We start from the raw sequence: 18,177 nt of genomic DNA, 5'->3' as shown, positions 1-18,177 counted from the left end.
AAAAATGTTGTGTCATGGAGGAAAATGGTTTTCATTTTTAAATTCACTGCCGAAAATTATATAAAAATCACATGAAATAATAAAAAAAATTCCAATGTATACCTATGAATGCATCACCATAAATGCACAAAATACTTATTAAAGTGTAATAAAAAACAAAAACAGGGGAAAACAGAAATATTTTTAGAAACATAAATTACAAAAGAAGCCAGGCATGAGATTCAGGCTACAACCTAAGAACTTTGATGCTGTTGCCTGCCCTTCTACTCCATTTACAGTATGGGTGTCCTTTAGATGTGAGTTGTTATTTTACTATTATTTATTTGTTGACTAATATGAGACAGTTGTCTACACCTTATTATATGCTATTACCATAGTGGTCAGGAGGAATATTAGAAACAGACACACCAATAAACAGCGCACATGGTGCTGTATTTTATTTTAAATATTACTAGGGACATGCCTATGGGTTTATTTCACTCTTCAGAATTCCAAGTGTTCCTAAGTAAAGTTCCTAAGATTCTTTGTAAAGAGTCAATTTTAAAAGAGGAAGGATATTTCCCAACTAGTGAAGCTTTATTATTGAACTCATGAGCTATTTTGACACAGGCAGAGCCAGGATGACTTTAACTTTCTTGCTGCAGCGATTGACATATTAGCTGCGTAATCACGCTGTATTCCTTTTTGCTTGTTTTTCCTTATTTGAAAACTACCTGCAGTTTTTCTTATAGGGCTATTCAAGTCTTGGCTACTCCAAAGCCTTGACATTATGTGCAATTTTTCAGTGGATTCCCCTATTATAGCCACCACTGTGCTCTAGAAAGCACAAGAAGATTTTAAAAAACAGATTAAGAGGAAGGACATGAATAAAACCAGTAGAATACAATCTAAGCAAAAGTAAAGGAGAAAGCGAGGTGAAGCATCTAAGAGCAAGGCTCAAAATCAGACAGTATAATGTGAAAGATGTAAAGAAGCCAAAGTCAGAACACAAAAGTTTGTTTTCTGTGTGCAAACTTGGATGAAGAAAGTGCTTTGATAGCTGATCCTTTAACTCATTGCATGATTAGCATCAGATTTGTGACCTTTGTGACTCCACCCCTAACAACCGACATGGCTGTCTAGCAACGGGTGGACCAAAACCGTGACTCCCTTTATAAACTAGATAGTGTCAAAGATGTGAAAAAAAATACTAAAATACTTGAGTAACACAATCAATGAAAATTCTGATGCAAGAGTCAAAATCGTGGGCTAAGAAAACCCCGGTAGAAAGAATTAAATAATTAGTGAAAACCCCAAAGTAAAATGTATAAAATTTTAATACTCAGACACATAATGACAGCTAGTTGGGAACTAATTAATGGTTCAAGCCCTGGGACATCCTCTCCACTAATTCCCCACTGAGTGTTCATGGAAATTATGGTAAAAATGTAAGATCTTCGGTTTAGTTGAAGAAATTTTCTTCCCCTCTCATTCGTCCATATGGCAACGGTCAGCAAGTGGGCCTAGTCAGTTATTAACTGGCATCCTATATTTTCTTTTAATCATTTTTGGATGTGGTATAGAAATGTATGTGAATGATAAGGCATCTGCTAAATACACACTTAAAAAAATAATAAAAGGAAGAGGGAGATCATTATAAAAAACACTATGAATTACTGCTCCAAAGTACAGCTAAAGATAAACAAGATGCTATTTGACACCCAAAAGCCTCTTTAATATGTGAGTCTTTCTCAGATAACCGGCAGTGTTATATTTGTTAGGATTCAGTGTCAAAAAGCTCGTAGGGTCAGCTGCAGTGTGCTATGAGGATGGGATGATCCCATGCTGATCTGCTCCTACTGTATTTATAGTAACAAGACTAACTTTGGGGATTAGTGCCATTGCAGTGAGCCCCAGAGCTGTGGACTAGCAGTGGATCAAGACTACAACTACGTCCAGTGCAGTATGCAGAAGGGGAACAAAGTTGCATACTAACTTAGTCCACCCTATGCACAGGTTTAACGGACTTAGTATGGTGGGTAGTGTTACAAAATGTATTGTGTATGCACCAGACAGACTGTTATGGACATGAAAAGGCACTTACATACCATTATGAAAAATGGAAACCTTATTTTATATTTATATTTAGACTGAAGTATACTGTGATACTGAATCAAATATATTTACATCAATGCCACAGAAAAAGACAAGCAGTGCATGGAAATAGTTAATTATGCATAATATATCCATCCATCCATCCATCCATCAGCCAACCCACTATATCCTAAACTACAGGGTCACGGGGGGTCTGCTGGAGCCAATCCCAGCCCACACAGGACACAAGGCAGGAAACAAACCCCGGGCAGGGCGCCAGCCCACCGCAGGTGCATAATATAAGAATTCTGATATCACTGGATATTGTAATGATACGTTCACCTACATTTTGAAAATGTTTTATACGAATTACTGAACAAACATTTTTTTTGCTTTATTAGTCTTTTTGTGGCACACTTTGGCACAGTAGAAACAGAATGACATCTGAGAACATTAAGATTCTGTTACACAACATCTTATGCACAATTGCAGCATTTTAAATTCATGTTCAGTTTAAGTAATGCCAAAGACGACATTTTTTCCTGACTTACTAATGCAACATTTACATAAAGAAATCATGATTGCATATTTGAGTGACGAGTGGGTCCTTCTGTAAATTATATGTGTGCCACATATGATTGATGAGCAGACAGCTTAATAATTAAGTCTGTTTTTTTGCAAATATTATTAAATTGTTTTTTTGTAGTACTAGGGTGTTGTACCGTGTTAGCTACATATGTATTTTTATCATAACATGCTTGACATTCTGTTTTATAAATTAAAATAAACATTTGCTATAATTTGTTTTAAGAATACATTTGTCAACTTGGCTTTAAACTACAAATATGATTGTAATTTCAGTTTGTGAATTTTTTTTTTAATAAAACCTGTAAACCACATTAATATAATAATATAAAATAAATAAAGTTATTTGCTTATTTAAGGAAGACGGATATGGAGTTGTGAATAAACCTTATGGAGAACTGTTCTCAGGAACATTACATCAAAATCATTCTTTCTAGGTTCCTGTCGTTTCTCTTTCCTGTGTTCCTTCTTCCACCTGGCGTATCCTGCAAGTGGTGGAGGTTGATTTTTGGTTTTTTTTTTTGTTTCGTTTTCTTTAGCTTCTTCTGAGAAGGAGACAATTCTTTTCAGTTTCTTTCATGCTGTATTCCTTCAGAGTGTCATGGAAATATCTTTGCAGGTGTCCTCCAGATCTGACATGACTTCTCCATCCATCCATCCATTTTCCAACCCGCTGAATCCGAACACAGGGTCACGGGGGTCTACTGGAGCCAATCCCAGCCAACACAGGGCACAAGGCAGGAACCAATCCCAGGCAGGGTGCCAACCCACCGCAGGACACACACAAACACACCCACACACCAAGCATACACCAGGGCCAATTTAGAATCGCCAATCCACCTAACCAGCATGTCTTTGGACTGTGGGAGGAAACTGGAGCGCCCGGAGGAAACGACAGGACTTCTCTCACAATACATATCATACACAGAGCTTGTGCTCTACTTTGAAGTTTGCACTGTGATGTGAGATTCTTTGTGACTATTGTCAAGCCTCTAACTAGGTATTTTATACACTTTGGTGACTGTTGGTTATTAGGAAAAGCTGGATGTGTAATGACAAGTATCAGCTCTTCTGTATTATGTATGTAATTAGGAAATGAATTACAGCAAGATAAGATTAAGACTCCACACGGGCCCTAGGGTGTCACATGCATATACTTAGATTTTATGAATATCACAAATAAAAATAAAATGAGCCGGAGAGGTCTCCAGAAGATTTGTGTGCATGGTCACTAATATATTACAAATCCCTCTTGCAGATTTGAGCACAAAATTACTTAATCAAAATTAATTAATCAAGCAGAGGGGTGGTCCCACTTGGAGATTTAAACATGCAGTCACTTGTATATTACATGGGGGGGGGAGATAATACAACAACAACATTTATTTATATAGCACATTTTCATACAAAAAGTAGCTCAAAGTGCTTTACATAATGAAGAGAAGAAAAATAAAAGACAAAATAAGAAATTAAAATAAGACAACATTAGTTAACATAGAAAAGGAGTAAGGTCCGATGACCAGGGTGGACAGAAAAAACAAAAAAAAACTCCAGAAGGCTGGAGAAAAAAAATAAAATCTGTAGGGGTTCCAGGCCACGAGACCGCCCAGTCCCCTTTGGGCATTCTACCTAACATAAATGAAATAGTCCTCTTGGTAGTTCGGGTTTTTCACGGAGTCACTTGATGCTGATGGTCATACAGACTTCTGGCTTTTAATCCATCCATCATTGTTGGGACATCATGGTGCTTTGGGTAGATGGTGGTGGCGCACGCCACCACCAACAGGACACCGGAAAAGGAAACAGAAGAGAGAGTAGGGGTTAGTACAGATTTTGAATGAATAGTTATTATAATGAATTAGATATACAGAGTATCAGGATTAAATTACAGTGAAGTTATGAGAAGGCCATGTTAAAATAATGTGTTTTCAGTAGTTTTTTAAAGTGCTCCACTGTATTAGCCTGGCGAATTCCTACTGGCAGGCTATTCCAGATTTTAGGTGCATAACAGCAGAAGGCCGCCTCACCACTTCTTTTAAGTTTTGCTCTTGGAATTCTAACGAGACACTCAGTTGAGGATCTGAGGTTACGATTTGGAATATAAGGTGTCAGACATTACGATATATAAGCCGGGGCGAGATTATTTAAAGCTTTATAAACCATAAGCAGAATTTTAAAGTCAATTCTGAATGACACAGGTAACCAGTGTAGTGACATCAAAACTGGAGAAATGTGTTTGGATTTTCTTTTCCTGGTAAGGATTCTAGCAGCTGCATTCTGCACTAGTTGCAAACGATTGATGTCTTTTTTGGGTAGTCCTGAGAGGAGTGCGTTACAGTAATCTAGCCGACTGAAAACAAACGCATGAACTAATTTCTCTGCATCTTTCAATGATATAAGAGGTCTAACTTTTGCTATGTTTCTTAGGTGAAAAAATGCTGTCCTAGTGATCTGATTAATATGTGATTTAAAATTCAGATTACAGTCAACGGTTACCCCTAAGCTTTTTACCTCCGATTTGACTTTTAATCCTAATGCATCCAGTTTATTTCTAATAGCCTCATTGTATCCATTATTGCCAATCACTAAGATTTCGTTTTTTTCTTTATTTAATTTACAACTTACAATTAAGTAAATACATGCGTTGTGTGGAAGAACGCAAGAGCAGAATAGGAACAGAAAAATTCCGCCATTACTTTTTTCTTGCTTATGCCAAAGCCCCTTGGTGACCAGATCCCCAGGGCATGCTCTGATCAGGGTCTGCCTGATGGTAGATTTGCTCTTGAGGTACAAAAGGACAATTATGCTTCACATATGATTCTACTAACATAATAAGGATAATAATATATTTTATTTCACCTTTCTCTCTTCCTCATTCATTTTCATAGGGCCTTTTCATCCTTCCAGGTTTTTAGAGGGTGTGCTTTTATCCTCACAGGAGAAAGGCCAGACCAATATGGTAAACTTCCAGTGTATGACCTGACCCCACTGGTCACTTAGTGATAATCACATTTGTTACATACTGCTGCCAATAATATTCCTAACGCAAATCTAGTCAACATATGGCAGACTGCACTATGCTAGCTCCAAAAGACCTGGCTACATATTTCTTTATAATCAATGTGACCAATGAATGACAAATGCGAGGATTACAGGCATAATAAAGTTCTAAGGTGTGACTCTGTGGCTGTCATGAATGATGTGGCGGTGATGATATCAACCTAGTTATGACTGCTAAGAGAGCTGTCAACAGGAAGTGTCTGTGAATTGACGTTTTCATCCAGCTTAATGTCCATATTATGAAAGATATTAAAATATAAGGCCCTGACAATTGAAATGAGAAGCAGATGAAGCACAACAACATGACAGTAATTCCAGAGCTACTGGGTTCAGCTTCCAATTCATCTTCCACCAAGGGGTATTCCCTGTGTATGAGAACTGAGAGAAGCAGGAAGTAATCAATATTTAATCAACTATCAGGATTACCTTTATTAGAAGTTTAATAAATTAATATTTTATGATGGATGATATAGTTGATACCGAAGTCCAACAGCTCCAGGGAGCTAGTGTCATGATTTGGCCTTTCTTTTTCATTTTTTACAGTTTTTCCTTAAGCTGTAAAAATAGAAACAATTCTTTCTAATTGTTACAATTATTTTTCATTATGTTAAAATCAAATATCATTCTCCTGTGTTAGTTTGTTGTTGAGTTCTCCTGTGTTTTCTCCTCTTTTGCTTTTTCTGAATTACTGGATTTTGTGTCTTTTGAACACTTTCTCAATTTGGCATTGGGACTTTTTTCGCTTTTGGGATTACCATTCAGAAGGCATTTCTTTCTGTGCCTTTGTGTTCCTTGTTTTTGCTAACAGAGCTTTTTGTAAACCAGATCTTTTTACTTATAAAGATTCCATGTTGCCCATTGTGTGACTAGTCAGGTTTTGATTCCTAACTACCCCATGTTGACCTTAGCCAGCTTTTTGACCTCACTCTACCTTCTGATTCCAGTTTCTAATTAGAACAGCTGCCACCCAGTGCAGTCAGAACACGTATGTTTAATTCCTGCTGTGGTCTGTATTCATAGTTTGCATATTCCCCCAACATGTATGTTTTCTTCAGATAAATCTCACTCTTCTTCCATTTATGTTTTGTTGCATAGAATACTAGGTGACCCAGTTTTCCCCTTTACACTCTTTATTTTGTAAACCTTAAAAATTGTCCTAAATCCCATACTTTTAGCATTTATATGTTACACTACCTTTTTTGCCTATGCCCTCAGGCGATTAGATAGACTATAGGAACAAGCAGGAATAAGAGCTGTACTTTGTGACGGGCGGCCGGGTCCCATGCCCAGCTGGGACGCCCCGTCAACACTGGATCCGGGGGAACAGCCATGGGATGCACTCTACATCCCCCAGAACGCGTGGTGGCAGCCCTCCTGGGTTACACTGGGGCCACGGGTGTGGGACTTCAGGACTCCTGTTGGGCTTCGTGGCCAACACCTGGAGGAGCTGCACGGCTTATCAAGCCTCTGTGGACTGGAATGCAGCCACACCCAGAAGTGCAGCCTAATTAGGCCAATTACCACCTGGAGCGCTTCTGGGTGGGCTACAAAAAGAGCCCTGCTGCCACTACTCGAGGGCAGAGTCGGGAGGAGGACTACTAAGATTGAGGAGGAGTGGTGGTAGAAGAAGAAGAGGAGAGAAGTGTGTTGTGTCTAGTTGCTTGTGCTTTTGGGACTGTGTTGGGCCTGTGGGACACATGGAAAATGTGCCCCACTGCTGAAGAGAAAATAAAAAGTTTTTCATTTTATATGTGCCTCCGTGTCCATCTGTGTCAGGTCAGGCGCCTTTATAGCACCTTTATATTATAACTTTTAATTATGTATTTTAGATAATATATCCAAATTATAAGCAAAATAAATCAGTGTGACAAAAATACCAATACATCCTAAGCAGCAGTGCATCATGTGTCCATAGGTGGCTCTTGGCTTATCTTCAAGTCTAGCTTGGTCTTTACTATTATATGGCCTTTCAGATGAGATTTAAACAGGACAGATTCCTCTCTGAATATGGCCGCTGAGACAGTGGTGTCTTCATCATGGAGGAAAGGCAAGAAGGAGAGGTTCTTTTCATGCCATGATAGCAAGAGAAAGAGAGAGAGATACTGAGGGAGAGGGGGAGCATTGTTTCATTCTGCTACAACTTCTGTTGGTATTTCCTCTAGACCAATGGGTGCAGGGAACTTCTTCCAAACCTATTTTAGCCACAGTCCAATTCCAATTCCAATGACCAACAGAAGTTTACATGTCTCTTGGGTAATTCACCAATGAAACAGCTCATGTACAACACCCTTCCCTGTTCATCTACTTTACAGTGTGGGTTTAATAAACAAGAAAGAAAGGGAATAATTAAACCATAAAACTGCCCCAGATGGTGCTTTCTTACCATTGAAACTATAGGTGTAGAAAACTGGTTTGTCAAACTTCTTAAATTAAAAAATATGAATCATCTTACATGCAAGATATTGCTCATTTTACACTCCACTATATTTCACCTCTTGATAAATTTTTGAGTCATGTCTTTTTGATCAAAAATAAACATCACGCATCATTTTAACACTCTGCTTCAAATGCCAACCACAATTCTTCCCGCAATTGTTTGGGTCTGACCATTTGCTCATTACTTATCTTCTTTATTTCAACGACAATTTGAAGAGCTTGGATGCACTCCAGATGAGCTTTTGCTGGTCTGGCTTGCTCCTAATTCTTTTTTCAAGCTTTTGCTCAGTTTTAATATGTCATTACAACTGGTGGTTTAAAATGAGTCCAATCCACTACTTTCAATAAACTAGCCTAATTCCATATTATGTCTGTTGTGTAAGTTGTTTTGTCTATCCCTTATTCTGTGCTAGTTCTGTATCTAAATGCTAATTAGATTGCTGTCCCTAACTATTCATCAAAGCATATGCAGCTGTACTATAAACTTCAAACTTTGGAATGTAACATGCCACAAGTGCCCGTGCCAACCACATCTGTCCATGAGAAAGCAGGACATATGTGGTTGTCAGTGGCATCTGTGGCATTTTACTATAAGTTATTAATACACATTAAACTACACATCAAATATTAACAGGGCATATGGTTGTTCAATTTGCTTGTATAATAAAATTCATTTCCTATAATACATACAGTAATTAAGTGTTTTTTCTGCTTGTTTCTTTACTCTGCCTAATTGCCTGAGAGACTTTGATATTAACACTAGAATCCCTAAAGCCTACGAAAAAACTCATAATCCTGGCCCACCTTAAATCCCTTCGCACCTCACCATCAGCGTCTTTTGTTTTGTAAATGTGTCAATAAACACAAGCAGCCTGCTATCTCATCCCCCACACTGCCGCAGAAAGGGCAAAAAGTTCTCTCAGCTCAAGGCTTCTTTATCTGCGTGTGAAGTCCTTGAGTTGCATAGGGTAAATAATGCATTGTTATTTGGAACACGTACATTTCATGTGTATTCTCTGTCTACAACAATCTGGGTTAAGTGTAAGATGATAGGAAATGTGAGAAACACAAGAAATGTTGAACAAATACCTAAAATAAAAACTGTTTTCATATTATAGTACTAACGACAAAATTTTGACATGGAGTATATAATTTGTAAAGACTGCAGTCCAAATCTCAAATAAACACTTTCACAAAAGGTACACGTATAACAAAACAAGTGCGCTTTTATTCAAGAATATAGCTGAAGAAAAAAGAAATCAAGTTAGTGTATGTACTGTATGCTTTGGTAGTACAGTGGTAAGAACTGTTGACTCATAACCAATAGGTCGCAGGTTTGAGCCTGGCCGCTTCCCAGAATTAACATTTTGAGTTGTGAGCTGCTTTTATTGTTACTGTTATACAATAAAAACATACATTTGATTTGAGTCTGTAACAGCCAGTGTAAATGTATAATACTTGTAAATGTTAGTGTTTTTAAATTTTTTTTATTCAGTTTTACTCTCTCAGTCAGGTTCACGCTCCCCCGATCTGAGACTGCTGTTTTCAAATAAAGACGTGCTATAACAGAGGTGAATTCAGATGAGGATGAGGATGAGAGTTCTACATCGGAGCACACTTGTTTTGTTATACTTGTACCTTTTGTGAAAGTGTTTATTTGATATTTGGACTTCAGTCTTCACACATTATACACTTCATGTCAAACTTTTGTCGTTAGTTCTAAAATATGTTTTATGTATGTGTTCAACATTTCCTGTAATCCTACACTTAAATAATGTCACAAAAATGACCAAAAGACATTGAGAAGGTTTGATGGCAACCACCCATATATTTTTTCCCAGCTGCAAAATTGATTCAAAAGAACAGATATGTTCACACGACTGAGTCCAAAACAGAACTGATTTACTAGAAACAAGATGGCGGCTTTAAAGGCCAGTATGGGAAGTGATGTCATCAGGACCGGAACCAGAAATGATGTTGTTGGCTGCCCCAGGGCCGGGTGGGATTTCCCTAGAATGGTCTGTAAGGAATCGAAAGAGAATTAGTGCACTTCGCCACCCCCTGGTCCGGCGTGGAATTACACTCAGGCCCTTTAGTTGTCTCCTAAACATGCGTGTGTGACAATAGATCTTTGTAGACACGGAATACACATGAAATGCATATGTTCGAAATAACGATATATTATTTACCCTATACAACTCCCAGTAACTTACTCTACAATAAAGAAGACTTGAGCAGGGAGAGCTTTTTGCCCTTCTTGTGGTAGTGGGGGTGATAGGATAGCAGGCTGCTTGTGCTGATCAACACATTTACAAAACAAAAGACACTGAATGGAGAGGTGCGAAGGGATTTAAGGTGGATTGGGATTACAAGTTTTTTCGTAGGCTTCAGGGATTTTAATGCTAAAGGTAGTGTAATGTATGAAGGCTGAAAATTTGGGATTTAATACATTTTATTCAGTCTACACAATTAAAATTATAAAGCGGAAAATAGGGTCACAAAAGATTGTTTATGACAAAACAATTTTAAACCACACTATACATTTAAAGATGGCTATAATATATTGGATATTTACTTGATTATTCCGATAGTGTATTGTGACTTCCTCTTACATTGTTACATTTTTGTAAAACATCCAAAAAGTGCATTGTCATCTGTTATTACAGGAGAAAGATCTATTTTAATTAACAAAATACAGAGTACAAAAACAAGAAATCTATAAAATAGTGTGTATTGACATACTGATTATTTCTAGGGGGCGGGGGGCATGTGGGAGTGTCAGGCAAATGATGAAGACAACCCTAGACTGACTGCACACCCACACACACGCTTATTCACACTTACCATATTTAAAAACGCTCATTAATCAAATCTGTATATCTCTAAGTTTAAACTGGAGAAAACCCACCTGAATCTCGAACAAGGTGTATACTGTACACAAACAGTAACGCGGCAAGGCTCTGAAGCCAAGTCTCTGGAGGTGTGAGATAGGAGCACCAAACACTACACCATTGGCATCTGAGGTTTGACTGAAGTGTACGCAAAAATTCAAACAATGATGAGCTGCCTCCTAGCCATATTACTGTCATTCCTTAGACATTAATAGTTCATTTTAACATCTGAATGCATGATAATAGATTAACTTGTTAAGTTTATGTAAATCTACATTTATTTTAAAATGCAGGACCAATTCAAGGGAAAGTGATCATTATTCTTTAAAGTGTCTCTGCTTCTGCTATTAAGCTCTGATTACAATGACCATATTTTCTTGATTTTCCCACTGATAAAGTGGGAACTGATAAAGATAATTTTTAGTAAAACATAAGAAAGTGCAGTTTCGTCTACTATTATCTAAAAAGAGCCACTTCAGTTAATAAAATGCAGAGCAGACAAGTAATTGCAATTTTATGATAGATTTCATGTCTTTCTCTTCTATTAAAGACCACAGCTTAGTATCAACATTTTCACTAGATGTTCTCTTTTACTACAATATTAATTTAGAAATTATTTTCAGTTGGTTTCATGAAATTTCGCTTAACTGATGCCTGTAAATATTTTCTACCTCTCTGTTGAAAGGCTTCCTTCAAATACCATAGTCATACTCTTAGTGGATGCTACTTGCTTACATGTTTCACACATTTGTCAATGTTCAACCTTTCATTTCCTCTGTTCAGTCTAGAAAAGTGAAATCTTTCTGCTTGAATAAATTTGATTAGAGAGTCGTATATAGATATTAGTGCCATTCAGTCAGCCCGTGTCCAGAGGGGATCCCTGCAAGTCATCTGACACCCTGTCTACTGCACAGGGATGGGAACGGGTTGAATCCTCATATCCAGCATTCTGATCCTAATTAGGAACACAAACAGAACTTTGAGTTACAAAGCACAAAGTGTCAAGTACAAAACAAGGGAGGTTGTACTTGCATTATATAACACCCTGATGATGAGACTTCATCTGCAAATGGATAAGCAGGTTAGAGGATTAGCATTTTTTAAACATTACTATGACCTACAATATAAATGTTTGCTAATTGCAAGGGCTGACTTATGGGGCTATACAGTATATAAAACAAGTATTGTACAGCCTCAGCTTTAACAAACTGTTTATTTGCATTACTGTTAACCCTATCATTATATAGGTCTTTAGTAAATATATGCCAGCAATCACTTCAGCTGGGAAAAGCAACTGATGATTCCAAAGCTACAAATTTGTCCCCAATCCACAAGATGGATGAAAAATGAATTTCAGTATTTATTGATCAGTAAGCCATGCTCCCATCTCTCCAGTGTAAGGAACTATAATTAAATGTAAAAGAGAAAGTTAATAGGCTAAATAACACATGGCATGGGTTCATGATGGCAGGATCTTGCCGAACTAATCGTAGGCTTTTTTGAGCAGGAAACTGGAGTAACTGCATATAATATAATTTACTCAGATATCCAAACAGCTGTTGGCACAGCTCTGTGCTGAAGAAGTTACTGCAGCACAGTTAACTTACAAAGATGGATTTAAAGTTAATTAATTGGACTGCATCAAAAAGTACAGATAAGAGGAGAATGCTAAGCATGGGGTGACATTATCAGTGGAATCTTTCAGGGATCTGTGCATGGACCATTACTTTTTCTAATGTATATGTACAAATAATATTCATCCTAATATAAATCAAAATAGGAGGAACAGTAAACACACAGGAGGCAGGAAACAAGTCATAGATCCCTGAACAATCTTCAAAACTCTTCATCCTCTTGGAAAATGCAGTGTATTGTGGACAGGTCTTAAGTGGTATTTGCAGGCAAAAGGAACATCTGTATATATAAAAGTCTCTGTATGTGTGTGTATGTATGTACTGTATGTATGTCCCAGCATCACTTCTGAACAGCTGAAGCGATTTTCATGAAACTTGGTACACATGTTTCTCATTGGTCGACTAAAAATACTGTGGGGTGAAATCAACCCTAACCCACCCTCACCTGGTGGGTGATCTTGTGGTCTTGTATGCATGTAATCATCCTGTTAACACTCGGAACGACCACCAGAGGGCGAACTGGAGGTGACTGCCAGAATTCTTTATGTTTGAGCAACACCGCGCCCCTGTTGCTTTTGAAACTAAATAGAGTTGGCCGGTTCTGAGCATCAACTGGATGATAACATACATACAAGACTGCAAGACAAGCACATTAGTGAGTCTTCATTGTTTATTAATTTATTTTAATTTTTAATGTTGTGTTTTTTATTATATTTTTCTCAAACAATAAAAAAAAAACACTTTATTTTCCTTCCAGGCAACTCTGGGTATTTCAGCTAGTTAATCATAAAAAAACAATGGGCAACATGAATAGACCTTAGAGACTTACATTGAAGCAACATTGACATAGTCTAGGAAGAGCAATATGAAGAAACAACTGAAAAGGCACATAGAAAACTAGGTTATATTGTAAAAAAAATAAACACTTTGAACAAAAATCAAGGGACGTCATATTAATACTCTATAACAGGGGTTCTCAAACTCGATCCTGGGGGCCCCCTTCTGGACCCCCTATGGCTGCAGATTTTTGTTCAAACCAACTTACGTTTTTCATTGGTCTCTTTCCCAGTTTCTGTGTTTTGGAGTCAATGTAAAAATTAAAAGCTAAGTTTGGTAGATTTTTATTAAAATGCAATAAGCAGTTATATAGGGAATATGTAGTTTTTAAAGTCATTAACAGTATTTTCAGGCTAATTTTCATTCTGCTTTTCCAGGTGTTCTGGTTATTTAATTGATTATTTACTGATTAGCAGGTCTGACACTGAAGTCATTGCTGCTTTCATCACCCCGGGTGTCAGCTATGCTGGTTGTTAATTGTCACTATTAGGGTTAAATGAAGAGAGCAAACTACACAGGAAAAGGGGAAAATAATAAGAAAACAGCAAAAGAGAGTTAAGCATTTATAGCTTTAGAAAAAAAGAGAAATATTTTCCAATGCCTAATAAATGTAATGACGACACTGTTGTTTTTTTCTGAATGCAGAGTAAGAGAAGAGTAAAAAAGACCAGCTAATAAAATGAGATCAGTTGTTATCGACTAGTATCACCGATTGTGAATCTGGTTGGAACAAAAACCTGCAGCCACAGTGTGTCCCCAGGATCGAGTTTGGGAAGCATTGATCTATAATGCGCTAGTTATACCTTATCTGTAGTGCTGTGTGGACCTTCTGAATGTAAAAGATCAAAAAGGAGAACAGAGAAGAGTAACCAGATGTATTTGAGAACTACTAGACACTCTGACAGTAGAATAAGGATAATTAAGCCTCTTCATTCTTGAGGCAACATGGGGATCTGAAATTCTCAAAAACACTGATACTGCTGTTCCAATAGAATTATTTGAGTGAAACACAGAGTTATGTACTCATCTAACATCTAATGCAAAGCACTGGGAAGTGTATTCATGGTGAAATTAATAATAAGTTTGGTATTTTTCAAGTCAAAGTTATTTCTTCACAAATTTGCAATATAAGTATACTGTATATACACATTTGCCACACAAAATTGTGTTCTAAAGTTAATCTCTTTCTATAATTTAAAAAAAGCATCTTGCCTGTGCTGCCACTTTACTTTGTAGGCTACGGGGCATGGAGGAAAAGTGTAAAAACTTATCAAAAAAGTCAATTTTTCAAGTCAAGAGAGTTGTTGAACATTGATCCACTTCTTGTGATTACATACACGTTGTAAAATAATTTTTAAACAAAAAGCACCAATATTATGAGATTCAGCCATTTTGAAAGAATATCAGACGTGTGCCATAGCTCAGTCCCTCTGTGTAACAACCTTAACTCCACCGGGACGTGGTTTCCTCCCGACAGAACAAATAAAGGCAAACTTTTCATGCCACGTGGTTGCTTTTGTTTTAATTGACCTCATTTATGTTAGAATTTGCATAAACAGAGAAAATGTATCCTTACCACAAGAACAGTAGTCTTGGGAATATGTGATAAAATTAGTATTTCCTGATCCCTTTTGTTGTCAGCAACATGCAACAGAAACACAGAAGGCACAAATCAATACTCCACAACTGTCTTGGTTTGAAAAATTGAGGTATTTGGTAATTTTTAAAAATTTTCCTCTGTGCCCATTACCCTCCATTATAAAATGCCTGAGTGGGCAAGATATTTTTTTTTAATTTATAAAGAGTGCTTAACTTTAGACCACAACTTTGCATGGCAAAGAAAGAAACAAATTCGACTTGAAAATACTGAACTTATCCTTTAATTTTATTATGAACTACTCATTAAGCCCGTTACAATAACGGGCGCTAGAACAGTAGTGCATAAACATTAGTTGGAACAGTCTATATTAAATGGCAAGGGACCTTGACCTCCTTCTGTTTGTTGGTCGTATTTTTCTTTGTCTTTCAGCCTTTCTTTAGTTGATGTTCAGTTGCTGAGCTGACCGTTCTTCGTGGGCTGCCGCCGTTTATTGTGTGTCTTTAATTTTCTGTGACAGTAATACTGTCTTGTACGTCCGCTGGCTTGTAAGTCCATAATATACCTTTAATTTTCTCTGGCGGTAATACAGGCGTGCGCGTTGGTAATATGCCTTTAATTTTCTCTGACATTAATACTGGCTTGTATGTGGCTGTAATATGCGTCACTGTATTGTGTACCTTTAATTTCCTCTCGCAGTAATACTGGGTTGTATTTCCGTAAAACGCCTCTAACTTTTTCTGACAGTGATATCGCACATCGCACCGTGCCCCGCGCATGCGCACTTCACCAGAAGACACACACACACGGACACCTGGACGCACACAGGGATTTTATTAAAGAGGATTAACTTCTCCATGTTTTGCACTAGATGTCCTTGAGTACCTGCCTCAATGTTTAATTGAAGTAATAACTTTGACTTGAAAAATACTGAACTTAACCTTTAAGGAAGCACTTCATGGCAGTCTGGAACACACTCCCATGTAACGTAGTTGAAGCAGATACTTTAACTTTTTAAGAATGGCCTTCAGCTAACCAATGAGGGAAGCTTGATGGACGCTGTGGTATCTTAACACTTGTGAAACATATGATGTGCCTAATTGTATTAATTTGATTTGACAATATGTTTGGGTATATCACATTTTAATGGTTGTAGAACCAATAAAATACGTAGATAAAAAGAAGAGTTTGTTTCTGTTTATTTAGATTTGATTGTACGGCATTCTCTCTAAAATAATTTCACAAGCTTCACCAGTTGCAAAATTTGCTTGGTGGGGCAGACAAGTAGCATGAGATGTCATTTTCCAAATGTGAGTCTGGTGTATTAGTTGGCAAGGTGCCTTGTCATGGGTCATTAGAGCTGTAGAATATTGTATTGGTAAAGGGACAAACTAGGAATGACATTAAAACTTACCTCTTGCAAAATGTAATTGTGTGATTAATTGTTACAAAAAACAAATCTCACAGTACAGTATATTCAGATTTGTAGTTTATCTACTGATATGCTTATGTTCTACAAGCTGTTGCTGCTGTCTGGTGTTATGTTCTTTTTTTGTGCCACTTCCAATGTTTCTGTCCTCTTTTCCTCTTCTCAGCAGTGCAGGAGGCTGACCAGAGTGATGCCAAGCTGGTATCTGATACACAGGCGCCAAAACCAGCTAAAAAAGCAAAGGCAACTGCTTCTGTTCCCCAAATGAGTAGTGCCAAAAAGGAGAAAAAGGGGAAACAAAAAGGTTAGATGCATGTTCTGTAGCATCAGCCTGACATGACATCAAAAGCTGCTGGCATAAAGCATGACATATTTCATCAAACCCAGTTCATAGTGCAAAACAAGCATGAAAAGTACTTCATTCATAGTTTCCATTTAAGACCCAGTCCTTCTAAAGTATATATTATTCATCCTTTGCAAAGATTATCATTTAATTGGCATCTGTGACCCTCATTTTTCTTTCTTTGCCAGTATTTTAAAAAGCTTATTGTGTGAAATGGAAAAGTTACATGGGTGGCACAGTGGGTAGCATCAGACCCTGGACTATGGATGCTTACTGTGTGAAATTTGCTTGTTCTTTCTATGTGCATGTGTAATGTCTCCAGGGTTAAAGTTTCATTCTGAAGTCCAAAGACTTGTGGTTAGGCTGGCATTTGGCTCAACATGGGCACTCAGTAGCTGGGTGGGTGCACAACTGGGTTTAGTGGTTTGCTGACATGGACTGCTTGTATTTCTCTTTTGAAAAAGTGAGATGTGGATCAAATGGATGGCTGGATAAAAATATAAAAAATGATCTTATTTTGCCCTGGTAATCTGGTTGGTACCTTGGAACAACTGAAATCATAATAAATATGTCTAGAAATAACAACTAGAATGCTGCTCATACAGTGGATTCAGAAAGTATTCAGACCTCTTCTATTTTTGCACACTTTATTATGTTATAGATTTATTTTTAAATGGATACATTTTTGTCCGTCAATTTACACTCAATAACCCATAATCACAAAGTGAAAATATGTTTTCAAGAAGGTCTGTAGTACTAGGGTGTTGTACCGTGTTAGCCATTATGGATGCAAGTTAAGCCAAATGGCACCTTCTATTGGTTAACTAAAAAGATTACAATATGCAAGCTTTTGAAGCAGCTCAGGCCCCTTCTTCAATCAAGATCTTTGGAGCTGCCCTAAAAGCTTGTATATTGTAATCTTTTTAACTAGCCAGGAAGTTTTGCAAATGTAATAAAAATCAAAAATTGAAATCACTTATTAATATTAGTATTCAGACTGTTTGCTGAGTGACTCCAAATTATGGCCAGGTGAATCCTGTTTGCTTGAATTGTTCTTGAGATGTGGCTAGAACGTGATTGGAGTCCACTTGTGACAAACTGAATTGATTGGACATCGCTGAGAAAGGCAAACACCTGTAAGGGCGCACAATTTACTCTGCATGCCAGGACAAGAAATAATGTCCAAGGAACTCTCTGTAGACCTCCGCAATCAAATTGCAATGAGGTGTACGTAGATCAAGGCAAGGGGATAAAAACTGTTCCTAAAGCTCCAAGTGTTCCCAAGAGCACAG

General features: G+C 37.4%; 1 protein-coding gene across 4 annotated transcripts in view; it reads left to right on the top strand.

The window, feature by feature from the left end:
- The window catches only part of tub (TUB bipartite transcription factor), a 210,536-nt gene that overhangs the window by 133,329 nt on the left and 59,030 nt on the right, over positions 1-18,177 (top strand). For 2 of the 4 annotated variants that reach the window (XM_028793779.2, XM_028793781.2), the window contains exon 4: positions 16,709-16,846. The exons of 1 other annotated variant lie outside the window; for it this stretch is intronic. In XM_028793779.2, coding sequence (XP_028649612.1) covers positions 16,709-16,846 — 138 coding nt within the window. The remainder of the gene's footprint in view (positions 1-16,708; positions 16,847-18,177) is intronic. One more of the 4 variants, XM_028793780.2, reaches the window with a different exon arrangement.

This window comes from Erpetoichthys calabaricus, chromosome 2, assembly GCF_900747795.2.
Source record: "Erpetoichthys calabaricus chromosome 2, fErpCal1.3, whole genome shotgun sequence".
In the NCBI taxonomy this organism is placed as follows: domain Eukaryota; kingdom Metazoa; phylum Chordata; class Cladistia; order Polypteriformes; family Polypteridae; genus Erpetoichthys; species Erpetoichthys calabaricus.
Note: the sequence above shows the minus strand (reverse complement) of the source record. Positions and strands in the feature narration are given on the sequence as shown.